This window comes from Chiloscyllium plagiosum, unplaced genomic scaffold (genome assembly GCF_037043375.1).
Source record: "Chiloscyllium plagiosum isolate Xiang-an unplaced genomic scaffold, Cpla_swu_hap1 HiC_scaffold_19, whole genome shotgun sequence".
NCBI classification, from domain to species: domain Eukaryota; kingdom Metazoa; phylum Chordata; class Chondrichthyes; order Orectolobiformes; family Hemiscylliidae; genus Chiloscyllium; species Chiloscyllium plagiosum.
The window spans coordinates 19,305,932-19,326,074 of record NW_028270157.1 but is presented as its reverse complement, the minus strand read 5'-3'; the positions used below and the strand labels follow the sequence as shown (position 1 = coordinate 19,326,074).

General features: G+C 41.4%; 1 protein-coding gene across 3 annotated transcripts in view; it reads left to right on the top strand.

Annotated features, from left to right (window-relative positions):
• cracr2aa (calcium release activated channel regulator 2Aa) overlaps positions 1–20,143 on the top strand; it is a 101,764-nt gene that overhangs the window by 8,687 nt on the left and 72,934 nt on the right. The window contains exons 1-2 of one of the 3 annotated variants that reach the window (XM_087997083.1): positions 949–1,086; positions 11,611–11,915. In XM_087997083.1, the coding sequence (XP_087853209.1) occupies positions 11,730–11,915 (186 nt within the window). In that variant the 5' untranslated portion in view covers positions 949–1,086; positions 11,611–11,729. Of the gene's footprint in view, positions 1–948; positions 1,087–11,610; positions 11,916–20,143 lie in introns of those variants that run through there. The other 2 variants (XM_043708892.2, XM_087997084.1) reach the window with 2 other exon arrangements.

Below are 20,143 nucleotides of genomic sequence, written 5' to 3'. Positions count from 1 at the left end.
TTTAAACATGCATTTTTCAAGTAATTGAGTAAAATGAGTCAGAAATTGTAGAATAATCAGTACGTTGTTATGAAAAAGACTTCTCAATGGTATAAACTTTCACACTATACTTATACATATAAGTTAAACTTATACATGTGAGAAACCCTCAGTTCCAGTTATAGATTTTGCTGCGTTAGGGTTCAGTTCAAGATTATCTTGTCTTGTCTGGGGCAGTGGGTAGGTTAGAGTGCTATTCACCTTTGCACCATTGTGCATAAAGAAGATAAAATTAGGAAAAGAGGAAAGAGAGGCTTCTCTCTCAGCAAGGCTCAGCAACTTCTGTTATAAGTGCATTTAGGTAAGGGTTGGATGGAACATAGCTGTTGATGCCTCTATGCAAGCATTGCTGATCGCGATTGCTGATATGTAATGTCCATTGAAGTGAAGTAAGTGTGAAACCAGCAAAGATCCAACAAATTCAGATGAAAAAGGGGAGAATACCCATGTGTATGTGTGTGTCTGAGAGAAATTAGTCTATTTGTGTAGGTTTTTTTAAACAATTGTAACTCCTCAATCGGAGCTATTAGGATCAAGAAGATCTCTGAACCAATTTCCTTCAATTTCTATGTAACTTGGGTCTGCTGAGCCACTTATCTCTCCACACAAAGGACAAAAGCCAGTCAAGGATTCTTCTGACAGTTTATAGCTAGACTGTAATTTCTGGGAGATCATAAGAGTCTAAGTGAGAGACCTCAGAAAATATTCCCCACTAAAGGAAATAGGAATTGGGTTCGCTGAGATCTTGATTCAGAAGATTGAATGAGACAATTAAAATTTTAAGTAAATGTGTTAATCCAATATTATAAGAAATCATGCAGTTTTGATGCTTCTGGGAAGAGTGTGAATCACAAAGTTAAATCATATGCTGGAAAGAATAGATAACTTGTTCTTATTTCTAAGAGGGAGTCCAAACATCAACCTCTACATAATACAGCTACAAGACTTTGAAAAAGAGCGAGGATATCCATCAAACATCAAAGTAGGATTACCTCAAAACCTGAGTGTGAGACCCATTAGAGGCTTCAGAATGAATCTCAACCAGAGGTGATCAATAACTCCTCTGATCATTTAAGTTATATTGAGATATTCTAAGTCATTTTTCCTGTGTTGTTTAATTAAAAAGTGATGTGGGATACTATTTATTGAATGATAGGCCATTCCTAATCACTACCATTTTGGGTGAGATGGCCTTCCCAGTATAATTAGGTTGCCCATTTACTCTGCAAAATATGTCTTTTTTAAAAAGTTATTCTTGGAAAACCAGCTCTGGATCATAGTCATATTGGTTAATATGTTTGGTCATGACCCTGGGTCCTGATCCTGAAACCAGTGTGAGAAATAAGACTTGGAGCCTAGAGTTCTTATATCAGGTAGGGGTTTAGTTATCTGAACTAGTATTGCACCTTAATACTAGTTTCATCCCAAGGATGTCCAAGATAATGGGGTTTAAGCCCTTGTTATGTTTATCAACCACGTCATTGTGAAGGAAGTTGATTTTTTTATGCCTAGTCATCTTTGTCTTTGGAAGAATGCAGTTTGTTGTAGCTTTTACTGAAGAGTAACTGATTTAAGTTAATTTTTTCTATCCATCCCAGATATGTCAGTCCTGATTCCTTCACACAGATATTGGGAGAATCTGCACATTACCAATCTACTACTTCCCCCAGAAACATAGTTAATGCATATCCATTGTCTAAGGATTGCTACATTTCTTGGCAACTGGTGCACGTTTGGGTGATCAATGTGAAGGCAGTAAAATATCCGGAAGTCTACATCTTTGTTCATTACTTAAGTAATTAGGTGTGATCAAATATAGGGTGGCACAGTGGCTCACAGTGGTAGGGGTCCCAGGTTTGATTCCAGCCTTGAGCGACTGTCTGTGTGGAGTTTGCACATTCTCCCGTGTCTGCGTGGGTTTCCTCCAGGTGCTCCGGCCTCGTCCCACATTCCAAAGATGTGCAGGTTAGGTGAATTGGCTATGCTAAATTGTCCATAGTTGTTAGGTGCATTAGTCAGGTGGGTTACTCTTTGGAGGGTCGGTGTGGACTTGTTGGGCCGAAGGGCCTTTTTCCACACTGTAGGGAATCTAATCTAATATTGGCAATAGAATCTGTAAAGCCATTGATTCTGTATATTATCATCCTTATTGACACTGAAATTATTGGTTTGTTGGTATTTGTGGAATTATTACATCATTTATGCATGATACATGTATTAACTTGGGGTTAGAAACAAAAACAGAAATAGCTGGAAAGACTCAGCAGGTCTGTCAGCATCTGTGGACAGAAATCAGGGTTAACTCTGAACTGAGGAAGGGTCACTCGACCCAAAACATTAACTCTGATTTCTTTCCACAGATGCTGCCAGACCTGCTGAGCCTTTCCAGCTATTTCTGTTTTTGTTTCTGATTTACAGCATCCATAGTTCTTTCCGTTTTTTAATTTAACTGGGGGTTAGTTTGATGCAGTTATTCAGTGGTTGGTGGAGCATTGAGCAGGGTATGTTGGTTCTGGCAATGGAGGAATAACTATAAACATTAGGGCCTGAGGTCTGAGAATAAGGCGATCAAGTGATTAACTGAGAGCTAAGACTTGGACCTGTGAGGCAGATGTTGTTGGTAAAGGCTGAGAGTGGGGAGCCATAGCTGGAAGCAGCTTTATTTCAAGTTACATAGACAATGGATGTTCCGTTGGAGCAATATCTAACATATTGAATTTTCACTTGTTAATGGACAGAAGCTGTGAACTGCAGAATGATATTGTTCTCTGTGCTGGTTTTAGACTGGCCCTGGAGACACTTCCTAAGTGTTAATTGTCGATAGCATTTGATATGAAATGCAGTGGTTTGTTTGTCATATCAGAGTCATTTACAACAGTTGGCATGCCTGTGAACTGAATATTCCAATGCAACACATTCAGAAAATGATTAACAAAGTACATTTCATTTTGCTATCTGTTTGAAACAACTATAAATAGTAAATCTTTAACTGGATGATATTGGAATGCTGTAGATTAGATGGGCTTTAGATTGGTTTCTCAGGTCAGTGCAACATCGAGGGCTGAAAGGCCTGTACTGCGCTGCAATGTTCTATGTTCTATGTTCTAGAAGGAATTTCTCATTTAACCAGAAGAAGATCGCATTGTCAATGGTCAAGGATATACAATCCAATGCAAGGAGCTTAGCAAATAAAGCAGACCAGCTGAGAGCACAGATAGAATGATGGCAGATTGAGATCATAGTTGTTACTAGAATATGGCTTTAAAAAAGGACAGATATGGTGTCTTAATGTTCCCAGTTACAGAGTTTTCAGACTAGCTTACTTTATAACCATCATATCCATTCATAGCCTCCTTATTTCCTTAACTCAACATGTCATTCTACCTTTCTTGGCATCAACACATTCAGCAACCATACTCCCTTGGTCCCTACATCTGAGTAATTTCAATATCACTTTGTAAAAGATTGAGGCCTAAGCACTGATCTCTATGATACACCTCATATTCCATCTTGCCAACCAAAGAAAGACTCACTTTTGCCCACTCTCTGTTTTCAATATGTTACCCCCAGTCCATGAGCCTTTAAGTTTTTTCCCCCTCCAAGCCACTCACCAACCTGATGTGGAAAAATATTGCCGTTCCTTCCGGTCACTGGAATTCCCTCCCTGAGGGCATTGTGGGTCTATCTACAGCACATGTACTGCAAAGGTTCAAGAAGGTAGCTCACCACCACTTTCTCCAGGGTGGCTAGGAATGGGCAATAAATATTGGCTGACCAGTGATGCCTTGTACTGTGAGAGAATAGCTAAAACCCTTTGATGTGATGTCTGATCAAGTGCATCCCAGAAATCTGAGTACAATAGATTAACCAGTTCTCCTTTATCTACATGATACTTCTTGAAAGGATCCCAATAAGTTGATTAAAAATGCTTTATCATTCCCTAAAACATATTGACTCTGCCTATTATCTTGAATTTTTCTCACTGTCCTGCTATAGCTTTTTAAAAATGTAGCTTCTTGCATGTACTCAATGACAGATCTTGAGTTAACAGGCCTGTGATCTCCTGATTTCTATCTCCTTCCCTTTTTGAATAAAGGGGTCACATTTACTAATCTTCAAACTAATGTAAACTTCCCTAAATTTAGAGAGTGTTGGGGGGAAAGGGGTAAGGCGTAAATAATTAATGGGGATAGAGCCCAAAGAGAGAGAGAGGAATAGTTAGATAAAAACAGAGTCGCTAATGATCTGGCTAGGAGAGTAAAAAGCTGTTAATGAAGACTGTTAATGGCTAACAATGGGTTGGGTGTCATAGCAAACTATGTGATATCGGGGTGGGGTGGGGAGGCGTGTGTGTGTGTGTGTGTGTGTGTAGTCCTCAAGCAGCCAATGAGATGCTGTTCTTCCAGTTTATGCTCACTGTAGCAAGCCTGAGGCAAAGATGTTGACCAGGGAACAGGGTGGTTTATTGAAGTGGCAGGCGACTGGAAGCTCAGGGTTATTTATGTGGGCAAAATGTAGATGTTCTACACAGTGTTCTTTCTCCAATATAGAGGAGACCATATTGTGAGCAGCAGTAATTAAAAATCAGTACAGATCCCACTTTCCATAGTACTGATGCTAGTCACTCATGAACAGGAGCCCACTTCTCTTCCACCAGTCTTTGAGCTATTCTTTCATCTCTCTAATCTGATTTTCCTGATACTTCATGTCTCTCATAATAATCTAGAGATTATTTAGTTTGATGACCAGCTCCTTATACAGACTATCAGACCATGGGCAACTTCTTTCCTTGTCTTACCTACGTCTTCACCTATGTCTTCGGCACCTACATTGCTCATGCCAACTGGATTTTCCCATATCCCAGAGCAAGGTCATCTTGAACCCTGAGCAGATGCCCTTAACCTTGCCACCAGACAAGCAACACCGCCAACTAGATGTTTGCTACAGAAAGCAGTTTTAACCCTCTTATTACAATACCACTATATTCCTTTCTGCTCCCTTCAATCAAATGCTTTCTTGCATCATAGAGTCATTGTCAATTAATTCATCCGTTCTGTAGACCAAGTCTCATCCAGACAAGTTTATTATTAGATTTTTATTTCTTATTAGATTCCCTACAGTATGGAAGTTGAGGGAACCTGAAGCCTGTTGGACATTTACACAAGCTGATTCAACTTTGCTAGGGTTCCCTTATCTCTCTCCCTTGCAGTCATACTTGCCTGACCTGTCTTCCACCACAAACTATATCGAAAGACCCAATCATAAGCAGTATGACTGCCTCCTGGTACCAAGCATTCAGGTAACTGCACTCTAACATGCCTCAGTGTCTGCAGCTCAGTCACCAGCTTATAAACTCGGAGTTGAAGTTCCTGTCACTGCAAATGCTTGTTACAGATATGTTTGCCCTGAATCACATTAGCATCTAGGAGCTCCCACATGCTGTAGCTGTGATACATCACCTGTTCCACCATTCTTCACATTTATTAATTAACAACTTAATTATTTTACTTATTTATTTACCATTTTATGTATAGGCAGTTCCTATTTGTTGTTGGCCAACTTAAAAACATTTTGTTTTAACATTGTTTATTCTTTGAAATCGGTTTATGTAAATGTTTCCCCACATTTACTGTGATTTAACTCATACGTCTCCTACCTTACTACAAGGTCAATAGTCCTTTCCTTTTCTATTAGATTTTGTCTGCTTAGATGTCTCAATTGCCATTTTATCTCTAATTCTGGCTTCATTTCCCAACTCAAGAAAAAGTCGGAGGCATATTTTTAAGTTGAGGGGAGAATGTTTTTGTAAGGATATGAGGGGCAACTGTTTTACACAGAGAGTAGTTTGTGTGTGGAATGAACTTCCAGAGGAAGTTGTGGATGCAGATACATTTACGACATTTAAAAGACATTTGGATAAGTACATGAATGGAAAAGGTTTGAGGGATTATGGGCCAAACGCATGCAAGTTGGGCTAGTTTAGTTTGGGAACATGGTTGACATGGTCTAGCTGGACCGAAGGGTCTGTTTCCAAGCTGTTTGATTCTATGACTGCTCCCTATAAATCACTCGCTGTTAAAGTTAAATACAGTAACTTTTATGTGGCACCCCTGGGACCAGGAATGTGCAAATTGATCAAGAGGTCCACATAAACAATGTAAAAACACACAGCACGTAATAGAAATGTAATACAGAGGATAAACATCACTGTTATATGTTACTTACAGTGTAAATCACTGAAACAATAATGCAACTTTGCCTTAAATAAAACTGACCAGCAGAGAGCTGTCTCACCTTTGACTGACTACTCAGACATTATCGTAGATCGTGGCATTTGAAGAGAAACTGACTCGAAATGGAATCAACTTTTGATATTTCGTGTGGATGTTTGATTGAACATCAAGCATATTTACATTGAGGTAAATAAATTAACAAATCTGTAATAATTGGACAGAATAAATGTTTGAGGTCCAAAGTGTTTGAGGTCCAAAATGTTTGCCGGTATATCAAGAGTCCAGATTCATGAGGTGCCAGTTCAAACAAAGTTTGCTGTATCTTGTTGTGACTAATGCTCAGCTCCAGTGACATTCTCTCTCACTCTTGTTGCTGACCATTTCTTGAACTGTTCTGAAGTCCCTCTGCCCATTCTGCCTTGCTGAGTCCTGCCACTTGGTTCACTTCTCAAATGGGATTTGCAAATGTTCAACTCTTCCAGCTGTTTTTAAAGCTCTGTTAGAATAAATCTTCAGAACTCAGCCACTGCCAGTATGTAGGAGGCAGCTAAATGGAGTACACATTGCTTGCCACCATCTTGTAAGATAAATCCCCACCACTGCCCACCATGTTGTATAAGCCATCTGGTTGATTTGGTAACAGTACCCACTCTCCTGGTTTGGATTACAGAATGATAGAATAATGCACTACAGAAGAGGCCCTTCAGCACATCAAGTCTGTGACACCAAAAGTACATTAGTCCCAGTTTCCCAGGCCTATAGCTGTGAATGCTTTGTTCATTCAAGTACTTTTTTTAAAAGTTGTGAGGTTACCCACCTCAAGTACCATCCCAGGGAGGCATTCCAGACCTCCCAGCACCCTCTGAGTGAAGATAGTATTCCTCAAATCCACTGGTTCTAGTAGGTCTACAGGATCCAGAGTGAAAGAGGAAAGTCACTTTACCTAATTAGAAGAGAGTCCTGAGTTAAAAAACAATGTAGTTCATTGACTGATAGCAACTAAGTATGAGTTGGCCTGATGTGATAGATATTGTTACAGAGGCGATGAGGAGGAACTCTGTGGTATGTCTCACCCCTTCGAGATCATAAGCTTGTCCCCCATCACTCCATCTGACATCATCATTGAGGTACTCCTCAGCATTAACCTATTCAGATATTTTGTTGCTTGAGCTACACCCTTGCACAAAACCAGCCAGAGACACAAACCGTGAATAAATAAATAAATAATTGCTGTTGTGTTTTTAAAATTGATTCAAACTGACGGTAGTTCAGCAGTGGGCAGGGTTTTGTTTGTTTAGGGAGTAACACCACGGTTCTAAGTTCAGACCATCTGTCAGAAACTCCATGGGCTGGTCAGGTTGGGAGAGCAGGAACTAGTGTTGCCTTGGTGACAATGTGTCCTTTCCAGTAATCCAATTGTATACTGCTGGCGTTGTGTAAATGTTTACTCTGTTAGAAAGAATTAGGTGGGATCACAATGAAATCATGACTAACCCATTTGCAGAATACTATTTGAACAGTACAACAGACATAATGCGGAGAGAACGAACAGGATGTAGTTTATCTCCCTGGAATTTGTTTTAACACGAGAGCAAAGAGAACAATCATGTTATATTAAAAATGCTCACAAGAGCCTCGGGTACCATAAACTCAAAACCTGATGCTGCAGGAATGACATCTGATTTCTGTTCTAATCATGTGTGAACAAAATAGGTACCAATTAGGTCAGATAATATCGGATGTTTCTGTTCCTTTTCAGAATGTAAAGCATTGTTTGCTTGAGCTACTAAGCCTAGAGAATGTACACAGCATCTGTATGGTATGCATAAAGTCACAGAAAATTCCAGGACATTCGTATCATTAGGTTTGTTCTTGTTTTCTCAAAGCACAACTCCTATTTCTTAGGTTTTTTTCAGTAAATTTATTTTCTCTTCCCTTTTACAAGCCAGTGAGGATTGTATTTCCTTCAAGGTAGATCATTCCATGTCCTACGAATTTCTAATATTTCCATAATCCGTCTCATGGCTGATTTTAATGGTGTTAACTCACCAACCAGCAGAAATTGTTTACTCCTGATTTTCTTTCTCAGTTGAACACCTCTATCATATCGCTGATTGTCATTCTTTGTTTCCCCCTTACTTCTTCTAATCTTTCTTGGTGATCCTTAGCATCATCACAGAGAATCTCTTCTTAAGATTCTCCAGAGACTTGATATTGGTGTTGTGTCTTAGTTCACTCAGAGAGGCTGAGTTGCTGTGGAAACGTGCACTTTTACACACTAGATTGACATCTGAAATGAGTGGGTTGTCTTATGTGATGATGCTGTGCTTAAGATATGTATTTTGTCCATTTTTGTTTTGAAGAGAGGTTTTTAGGCAGAAATACAGAACAGTTTACCAAAGCCACTAGAGGAAACAGGTGTTTTTTTTTTAAGTCGTTGAAACAATAGAAGTAGCCTGAATGCGTCTGGTCAAGATTTTTAGTTTGAGTTTTTGGCAGTTGCTTTTGGGGTCTTGGAGTGGAAGCTATTTTTCCCCTCTCTTGGTTACAGCTGAGGCGAGGGGGGTTGGGGGGGGGGGGGGTTGGGGGGGGGGGGGTGCGCAGTGAGGGGATGGGGTGGTTCTCTTTCTGCAACAGGAGTTGCATGTGAAGCAATCTGTTTTCTGAATTTGCCTTTTGCCAAGGGTGTGATTATGGGATGTTGCTATATTGGAACAGTTAATTAGAAATACTTAATGTATCTGTTAGTCTGTTATGCTTTCTAATAGAGTTATAGTATTCCAATTCCTACTTTCTTATGTTGTATTTTACATGTAACGGATGAATACAGTGTGCTTTACTTTAAATCCGATAGTTTGACCAATTAACCTGCACCTGGAATGCAACACCTTACATTTACCTCTAAAAGAAAAAAAAGGTAGGGTCTAGACTATCTTCTGAATATTTTGAGGGGGTTTGGTCTGGTCCATAACACACATGAGGTGGGGTTGGACATGCTAGGTTTATTTCCACTGGAGGAGAAAGTGAGGTCTGCAGATGCTGGAGATCAGGAAGAAGGGCTTATGCCCGAAACGTCGATTCTCCTGTTCCCTGGATGCTGCCTGACCTGCTGCGCTTTTCCAGCAACACATTTCCAGCTTATTTCCACTGGAGTTTAGAAAAGTGAGGGCGACCTGATTGAAGTATATAAGATCTTCAGTAGTCTTGACAAGGTGCATGTGGAAAGGAGGTATTCTCTTTTGGGTGAATCCAGAACTAAGGCGCACAGTTTTACAATTCAGGGTCACTCTTTTTGGTCAAAGATGAGGAGAATTTTATTTTTCTCAGAAGGTTGTGCGATTTTGGAACCCTCTGCCTCAAAAGGCAATGGGAACCAGGGTGACTAAATATTTTTCAGGCAACAGTAGGTCGACTCTTATTAGACAATAGAATCAGAGATTATCAGACTAGCTGGAAGGCAATGGCCTAGTGGTATTATCACTAGGCTATTAATCCAGAAACCCCAGTAATGATCTGGGGTCTTGGGTTTGAATCCTGACATGGCAAATGGTGACATTTGAATTCAATTTTAAAAAATCAGGAATTAAGAGTCTAATGATGACCTCGAAACTATTGTCAATTATCAGGAAGAACCCATCTGGTTCACTAATGTCCTTTAGAGAAGGAAAAAGCTGTCCTTACTTGGTCTGGTGTACATGTGACTCCAGACCACACCGCAGTATGGTTGGCTGTTAACTGCCGTCTGGGTATTTAGGGATGGGCAATAAATGCTGGCCTAGCCAATGACACCCACATCCTGTGAATGAATAAAAAACAAGAGTTTGTAGATTTTGAAACACAATCAGATCAGCCATGACCTTATCCAGGTGAGGTGTACGTCAGTTGGAGAGCTGGCATCGCTTTTTATCAGGAAGGGTCACTGCAATGTTCCACAGAGGAACTTGATGGGCTTATCCCACAATCAAGGGCCCGTGGGTGAAAGTTCCACTCACTGAGAACTGTGGCCCACCAGTGTCCCACAGCTAATGGCAGCACCCCCAAGTAACTACCCACTTAAAGACGTCAACTGTGCTGGGATCCTGTACCCCTCCTGCCTGATTATATCATCGAAGCTTCCACCAGGAGGGCATACTTTCTGCCTATCGTCACAAAGAAAACCCATTCGCCAATTGGCAGCCAGCAGTTTCTCACATGATCATGATCATACTGATCATGACTAGATCATCTGGATCCATCGACACAAAAGAGAAATAACTTTTCTGCTTCTCCTCCCAGGGAGGCATTCACGAGAGGCTAGATGAGGCCTTGGTTTAATGGTCTCATTTGACGCACAGACGTTGAGGCCAAAACATTGAATGTGTTCAAGAGGAAGTTAGACGTAGTTCTTCGGGATAACGGGATCAAAGGGAATGGGGAGAAAATGGGAATGGAATATTGGTTTGGAAGATCCGCTATGCTCATATTGAATGGGGAACTAGGCTCAAAGAGCTGAATTATCTCCTCCTGTCCCTTTTTCGTAAGTTTCTGTCACAAACTCATTGCTTATGAATTAGATGCCTTTAGATGGAGATGAGAATTTCTCTTTTTTTTCAGAGAGTTGTCAGAGTATGGAATTCTTTTCCACTGAAAACGCTCAAGACATAGTCATTAAATTAATTCAAGGCTGAGTTAGAGAGACAAGGGAGTCAGCTATGTTGGGTGGGACATACAAGAAAGTGCAGTTGAGACCACAAATGGTTCATTCATGAACTTGTTGAATGTCGGAGCAGGCTTGAAGGGTCAAATAGCCTACACCTGCTCTTATGTTCTAAACGACAGCTCCTCCAATGGTGCAGCACTGTGCAGGGTCAGGCTGGCTTTTATGCTTAAGACTCAAACCTTCTAATTCACAACGAAAGGTTAATCTCTGAGATATATCTGGCCGTCCTTGAGAAAAGCCAGGCTTCTAAACAATAAAGACATTTCCTGTTGTATTTGATTTGAATGATTGGAACATTTTAGGCATAACGTCATCATTGCTCCATCCTCTTGTCATGTTGAGAATATGAATATAGAATGTTTTTTGTTCTTCTGGCTATTCTGTAATCTGGAAATAATTAGAAAGTAGACCAGGTCCGTAACTTGAGCAGGTATTTCTGAAACGTTACTGTACAGTATTGATTGCCTTTGCATTGTGCTGCTGAATGTTCAGGTTCTAAGCATTGGTAATGGAGTTAGTCAACTCAGTAAACAACAACGTTGTATTTGTTTGCTGCTCTTCTTCAACATTTAGTTTGTACTGAAGTCCAATTTATTGATAAAATAAAGTTTTCTGAAAAGGATTTTTTCCCTTTCCCAGACACCAGTTGAAAGAAAGAGGCTATTGCTTGGAATGTCAAAGACTAGAACGAGCCTGAAGTAGCCTTTATCTATTGGAACTGGACTAAGGAAGCTTTGGAACAAGTACCCTCGGCAGACATGACAAGTAAAGACCAAAGGGAGGGCGACAATGGTTTATCAGCACAGAGAGCTTTGGTAATGGCTGACGGGAAAAGCACTGAGCTGCAAAACCATGCACATTTGGCACTCCTGGAGAAATCCCGGGAATTCTTCCAGATCTGTGACCGAGAAGAGAAAGGATTTATTAACCGAGCAGATTTGCAGGTGAGATTTGGCAACCCGGATTTACAAAAGCTCAAGGAATGTCTGAAATTCAACAATGCATCCTTCAGCCAGCTTTCAAAATAATTCAAGCTGAAGCTTTATGTATTTCTGCTCCTCCCAATGTCTTGGATTCTTTTTCTGTCAGAGTACAACACTTTGTGCACAGCATCTCTTGCTCTTTGTCAGACAGGAAGCCAGGGCCTTACAGGTGATGACAGGCTATCAGTGAATGTTTCCCTTCAGGGGCATTTATAGCCATTTTGTACATTTAAGCCTTCATCGCCGTCATTGACAGAACAATATTCAGGAACAGGAGTCAGCCATTCAGCTCCTAAGGATGCATTCAGTCGGGATTGTGGCTGGCCTGTATAGAATCCCGACAGTGTAGAAAGAGGCCATTCAGTCCAATAAGTCTGCACTGATCCTCTGAAGAGCATCCCACATAGACCTACCTTACCCTGCATTTCCCACAGTTAATCTATCTAACCTGCAACCCCCTCTTTGACACTGTGGCCAACCCACCTAACCTGCACATCTTTGGACTGTGGGAAGAAACCAGATTACCCAGTGGAAACTCACGCAGACACAGGAGAACGAATTTATGTCAACTCTATACATCTACTTTTGTTCCCTTACTCTTAATACCTGTAACTATTAAAAATTAACCCTCCTGCCCCATCCCTGACCCCATCCACCTCAACAGCTTTCTGGGAGAGAGATTCAGATTTCCACTCTCCCACAATGTGGTTAAGTTCCTCCCTGGTGTCACCCCTAAACAACCTGGCTTGACTTTGATGGTTCTGCACCTTAGTTCTAAGCTCTCCTCACCCAAGAGAGCAATCAGTTTCTCGCTATCATCCCCAATGTATCCTTTACTCATCTCAACCATCTCAGTTACATCCCAACTTAAAGAGTGCAAGTCTAGTCTATACAATCAGTCCATTCCAATTGAATTACATCATTGTTATAGTGACAAAAACAGAAGTTGCTGGAAAAGCTCAGCAATTCTGAGGAAGGGTCACTGGACCCAAAAAGTTTACTCTGATTTCTCTTCACAGATGCCGCCTGACCTGCTGAGCTTTCCCAGCAACTTCTGTTTTTGTTTCTGATTTTCAGCATTCGCAGCTCTCTTGGTTTTTATCATTATGGTGAATTGAATTTGCACTTACACCAAAGCTAACATTCTTTTCTCATTCTTTCATTGGATGTGGGCACCTCTGGCAAGCACTAGCATTTATTCCCCTTGAACTGAGTGGCTTCCTACTTCCTCTTCAGAGGACAGCTAAAAGTCAGCCACATTGCTGAGGATCTGGAGTCACATGTAGGCCAGACTGGGTTAGGATGGCAGATTTCCTTCCCTACAGGACACTAGTGAACCAGATGGATTTTTCTTCATGACAATCAATGATAGTTTCATGGTCATCATCACTGAGACTAACTTTATGTTAATGCTTACCAAACTTTTGTCGCCATTTTAGCTTTTGAAAATTGCTGTGAGCCCAATTGGAGGAGAGAGCTGTAGGAAGAATGAGGCATTGAGGGATGTAGCAGAGGTTGTGGGAGACCTGTGAGTGAAGGGGCCGTGGGGGTGTGGGGGAATGGGGGGGGAGGGGGGAGCTTTTAAACCAACAGAGTTATTCAGTACAAGGTACTTTTGCTACTTCAGGATTCAGGCCTCAGGGATCAACCTGTTAACAACAATTGTGAGATTTAAAGGAGCCATGCACCTGCTGGTATGGCAGCCATTGCTGTCCGAAAACTCCTGATCTGAAAATTTCACAGTTCAACAATCTTTATATCCCAGATTTATTAATAGATTCAACTTGTATTTCCCAGCTGCTAAGGGGCTTGGGAGGGGGAGGGTGTTAGATTTTAACTCTGTTCCCAGATCCTCACCTTGGGGTCTTTGAATCACTGCTAGTTTGGGTTGAATCAGTAGCAAAATATCCATTCCTTCATTTTCCAGCAAATATTGCAATAGCCTTTTTGATATTTTTTCTTTGCACTTGACAGCCCCAAAATATCAGGGAAAAGGACAAACTGTTTGAGTTGAGTTGAATAATTTTCATTCCAGTTTGAACATTTCTGCAGATTTCCAGGAGGGGGCAATGGTTCTTTTATTGTGCAATTCTAAAATGTGATTGCTGAAATTTTTTGTAAGTGTTTTTAAGCTGTGATTACTGAGCCCTTTCTTGACTGGGTTTTTTTTCATTTTGTAATTCTGAAGGGGTAAGTAATTTTTGTGGTACTTGCAAATTGCCTGTTGAACACCAGACCTCGCACCTTGTAACAGTTGGATCCAACAGTGACCCTCGAAGTATTTTTGTTGCCTTTCATCTGGAATATTCCAGAGGATCTGGGAAATAAACCAGGTCATTATTGAATGACTATTCAGTCAGAACACACGCAAGTCAGAATCTAACAATATCAGTGCGGTTCATATCCTCACAATGAAATAATGGTCTTTATGCACAAACAGACGAGCTAGGAGTAGGAGTTGGCTATTCGACCCTTTGAGCTGCTGTAAATTCAGTAAGGTTATGGTTGATCCAGTTACTCCATGTTCCTGGTTATCTCCTGATAATTGTCCACCCCCCTCCTGATCAAGAATCAATTTACTTTGGCTGGATAAAGGTTCAAGGTCTCTGTTTCCACCACCTTTTGATGCTAAGAGTTCTAAAGATTCACAATCCACTGTGAGAAAAGAAATCACTTCTCCCCTCCATTTTAAATGGGCGACCCCTTCTTTTCTCAAACAGTGGATCCTTGTTCTAGATTCTCCCACAAGAGAAAACATCCGGTCCGCATCCATCTATCAAGAACCCTCAGGATTTTACATCTTTCGATCAAGTCACCTCTTAATCTTCTAAACTCCAGTGGGTATAAGCTTAGACTGGCTGACCAAAGGTGTGCAGCTTAGTTGGATTGGCCATGGTAAAATTGCACCGTAGTGTCCAGGGACATGTAGGCTAGATGGATTAGCCATGCTAACTGCAGGGTGAAGGGGATGGAGTAGGTGGTGTGTCTGGGTGTGTTGTTGTTCAGAGAGTTAGTGCAGGCTCAATGGGCCAAATGGCCTTTATCTGCACTGCAGGGATTCTATGACCCATTCAGATAAGGCAACCATTCTAGCTATGTTCCACAAAACCTTTTCTGAAACTGCTTCCAGCATATTTACATATTTCCTTAAATCAGAAGACCTGTACTGTACACAGTACTCCCAATGTGGTCTTGCCAATGCCCTGTATGACTGAAGACTAACCTTCCTAACCCACCAAAAATGATAACATGCTGAGAAAGGATACATTTTATCAGAGTTTTTAATCACTCAACAAGACAGCTGCAAGAATACAATTTCAAGGGGAAAACCAATGTACACAGTATAAGAGGAAAATGCTTATTGATTGGCCATTGTATACTGATCAGAAATGGTGTAACAATGGAGAATGTGCTGGGTAATGCTGACTGACAGTTAACTTCCAAATTTTGATTAAACTAGGAGGGTCTACTCTAGTTGGTTAAAAGTGTTGCCCTGAGGAATGAACTCGAAAATGCCCATTTAGTTGACTCAAAATGGGCACAGTAAATATCCATGTTCCTTCTGTCTGCAAAGAATACAGCAGTATTTATAAATAAGTTTAGTTTCCAGTGCACACAGACAACATATCCTTTAAACTGCATGACTGCACACGTGCGCAGCTGTTCTGATGTTCCATGCATATCATTTAGCGACACTGCGCTAATCAGTTCGGGGCATTGCTGTGCACTGGGTAAGAAAATTAGAAGGAGCACTGCTTACAGCTACACTGCACTGTGAGCCTAGGTGACACTCTTAAATTGGTTGTCAGTGTAATTCATTGCACTGCCCTGCAAATTAAATCATTCCGGCTTTTACAGTACTGAAGCCAGCTTCACCTCAGCAACCCACTGGAACTGGCCTCTGCTGCCACTCCTGTCCAAGCTGCATTCTTCAGTCAGAATGGCCGCAATTTCCCACAGGAAAAATAACTTCCCACTTCTCCTGGACAGCATTCAGGAGAACCTCCAGGGAGGCATTACTGAACCATGATATTGCTTTCTCCCAGCTCTCTGAGGGGTTAGTAAGAGTGATAAGCAGAGGTTGGATCTGTGTTGCAGAGAGTGAAGTGCTGCCAGGATGCCAATTAAATATGGCCACCGGGAATTGGAGCTTAGAACCTGTAATCTGCCCACCTGCCCATCCACCTGCCTTCCTACCTGACTGCCAGCCTGCTCATCTGCCTACCTGACTGCCTGCATTCCCACCTGACTGCCCACCTGCCCTCCTGACTACCTACTTGCCCACCTGCCGGCTCACCTGACAGTCCATACAAGGTCACAATATAAAAGAACAATAGTTTCATAATCTTTCCAGTTCCCAGGATAGTGAATTAAATACCTTATCTAGATCAGCTTTTAAACAAAAAGGTCAACTGCGTTCCATCATGAACACAATGATAGGTTTAGTGTCAATAAAGGTGTGAGAATTAATTAATGTACAGAGTCAGTATATATAGAAATATAAATGTTTATCACTATAAGTATTTCAAAATGTACATGCAATCGTGCACACACACACGCACACTCTTTCTTTCTCTCTTTCTCTCTCTCTCTCTCTCTCTCTCTCTCTCTCTCTCTCTCTATCTTCAGGAAAAGGGGAAGAACAGCTCCCCATTTCCACTTGGGGACCCTTCAGGACTCAATATCAAGTTCAACAATTTTAGGGCCTGAGCACCTTCTCCCATGTCCTTTAGCCATTCCTGAGGCCCTGTCAGGACAGCCAATACATTTTCACCTACTCATAGTCCCCATTATCAGCTTTTCTTTCACACTGCTATACTAGCATCCATCCATCTAACTGTTGTTCTCTCTTTCTGGACTCCATTCCCAGCTATCTCCTTACTCCTTTTCTCCACTCCTCACCCCCAACTCCGACCCGCTATTTTCAACATATATCACTTTTTCCCAGCTGCTATCAGTTCTGAAGAAGGGTCACTGGTTTCAAAACAAATTTTGCTTCTTTATCCACAGATGCTGCCAGACTGCTGAGTTACTCCAGCAATTTCTGTTCTTGTTACACAATTAGGAACACTGGCTCTCACTTAGTTCATCAGTCTCTGGAAAGTCCCTGGAGCAATCTTTAGCTGAAATGACATCACCTGGCATTGGGAAAGACCATCTAACGTGATAAAGACAGATATTTCCTTAGCTCTGGGGGTTAGAGAAACTTACCAATATCCCTTTAACAAATCTCTTTTGGTAAGAAATCTGGCACAACCAACCCTGTCAATACATTCATCCAAGTAGGGGATTGAGTGGGAATCTGCCTTTGTGATGACATTGAGCTTTCTGTAGTTGATATTGAATTTGGTTGAAGCATCTGGCTTTGGAACGACCATCTCTTGGGAACTCCTTTAAGGTGTGTTCCAACATGTATTAGATTTCTGTTTTCACCTAGACCTCTTTCTTAGGATGTCAGTTATAAGGATACTATTTTATAGGAAGGGACTCCCCTACAGCCACACCATGGTTTGTCTCTAAAGATTCCTTTAAGTTCAGCAAGTAACCTGGTTAGGTCTTTTCATCCTTCTACCTCAAAATATCAAAGCATGATGTCTAACCTCACGCATACATCAGTATTAGTGAACTGCATAGGATGTGATTTAATTTGGAAACTATCTAGGCCCCAGTCTACCTTATCCTCAATAACCCTTTCATCTTCCACTATCAAAAGTCTCCTCAGAGCTTTGCTGAAAAAATGCAATATGCCTCCAGACTTGTGGAAATCTCTAGCCAGAGACCTCCCAATTTGGAGAAAACAAATTCGTAAAGAAGCTATCTCTGATGTGCGCAGTCAAGGTGGTCAAGTGCAAACAGTGGGAGGAGCATGCAAAAATCCAAGGATCCAATCCAGTCTCCCCTTCAAACACCACCTACCACCCCTACAGAAGGATGTGTGTATCTAGTACTGAACTGGTCACTAACGCTAGAGTGAGAGAAAATCATCCTCAGCCTTGAGGACTGCCGATGGAGAAGAATAATCCAACACAAATAGCCAATAGTTCACTCCAAAGAACTTTCCTCTGATTAGTTTCAGAGGTCCCCTTACATCATGGCTGTAACCTAATCTGAAAGGACTAAAGCCAGAAGGTGAAATTCGGACAGTACGTGGCAAATAGAATAAATTCCAGTCTTTTGTTCTAATCATGAAGATATTCAGATGCTTCCTCAATAACCTTCCCTCCACCATAAGGTTAGAAGTGGGGATGTTCGGTGATGATTGCACAATGTTCAGCACCATTCATGGTTCCTCAGATACTGAAGCTGTCCATTGTCATATGCAGCAAAACCAGCACAATATCCAGGCTTGGGCTGAAAGGTGATAAGTATCATTTGTGCCACACAAATACCATGCCATGACTACCCGCAGCAAGGGAGAATCTAACTATCAACCCCCTCGACTATCACAGAATCCCTCACAATCAACGTCCTGGTAGTTAAGAGTCACGGTTAGTAAGTTTGTGGTTGACGCCAAAATTGGTGGTATAGTGGATAGTGAAGAAGATTATCTAAGATTACAAAGGAATCTTGATCATTTGGACTAATGGGCTGAGGAGTGGCAGATGGAGTTTAATTTGGGTAACCTGTGACACAACTTTCAAAGCATTATGTACCTGAACCCCCAAGTGTCTCATACATGGAATTTGTGCTTGTTGTTGTGCCAAGCCTTGTCTTAGAATCCCTACAGTGTGGAAACAGGCCCTTCAGCCCAACCTGACCCTCCAAAGAGTAACCCACGCAGACCCATTCCCCTATCCTATATTTACCTAATGCACCTAACCTACACATCCCTGAACACTATGTGCAATTTTGCATGGCCAATTCACCTAACCTGCACATCTTTGGATTGTGGGAGGACACTGGACCTCTCAGAGGAAATCCGCACACACACAGGGAGAATGTGAAAACTCCACACAGACAGGCACCCAAGGCTGGAATTGAACCTGTGTCCCTGGCGCTGTGAGGTAGCAGTGCTAGCCATTGTGCCGCCCATAATTGTCTTTCTGAAATTTTCTCAAAGGTGTCTAATGACAACAGGAAAGTTGAAATGTGTTCCCCATGCGAAAAGATCAAATACCCCTGCTGTGTGCTACATGGCCGTCCACACCTTTGAATGCAAATTATTACATTCTGGTGATCTAATCACTCTAACCCACTCTAACTAGCATAACTCCACTAATTATCCTAATCTCACTAATTATCCTAATCTCCCTATTTATCCTTTCTCCACCTCTGGTGGTCACTCTACCTTCTTAGCTACTCTAACCCTCTCTAAAGATCCAATGCTAACCTCTGCTGATTGGACAGTCTTAATATTCATTTTTGCTGTGAATTGCGGTAAAGGTTTTTACCAAACCTTTTCAGAACAACTGTTCCACCTCTTAGTTTCTTCCATTACTCCATCTCTTAACCCTCAATGTGACCTTTTCACTTAATGTACAGTTAGAAAGCCAGCCGTTTCCTCATAATTTTCCATCAGCTGCCTTTTGGCTTGTATTTCCTTTATAGCTTTCCCTTGTACACTTGCCTCAGTGTTCTTTTTTATTTGTCCTGTGAAGGCTAAGTGCTTCTATTTTTAGTTCCAATTTGAGTTAATCTCTTTATCTATGAAAGCCTAGCCGTTGATACACTTCCTGTTTTCTCCTGACTGTAAGTTTTTTGATGTGTTCGCTCGCCAGTTTAAATATTGTCAAGGAAGCTTTTAATTATCCTCATTTTCTGCTATCAGCCTAGCAATTATCACAAGGGGATGTGCTTTAAGGAAAATCTTAAAACTGGGGACAGGGATGCAAATGTTGAGAGAAGGAATTCCAGAATTTATACTAAAGCACCTCGGGAGTGTTGCCCATCTCTGCCAGCTACTGCCCAGACTCTCAGCCATGCCTTCTGTCTCATCTGTTGGAGTCCACACTTGGCTTTTTAAAAAGACATTCATTCACAAGATGTGGGTATTCCTGGCCAGGCTGGCATTTATTACGCAACCGTAATTGCCTAGAAGGTAATGGCCCGGGAGTCACAAGTAGGCCAAACCAGGTAGATACAAACGTTTTCTTCCCTAAAAGTGAACCTGATGGATTTTCCCCAATAATGGGTCATTGGTAAACAGGAAAATCCACCATCTGGCCCTGGTGGGATTTGAACCCAGGTGC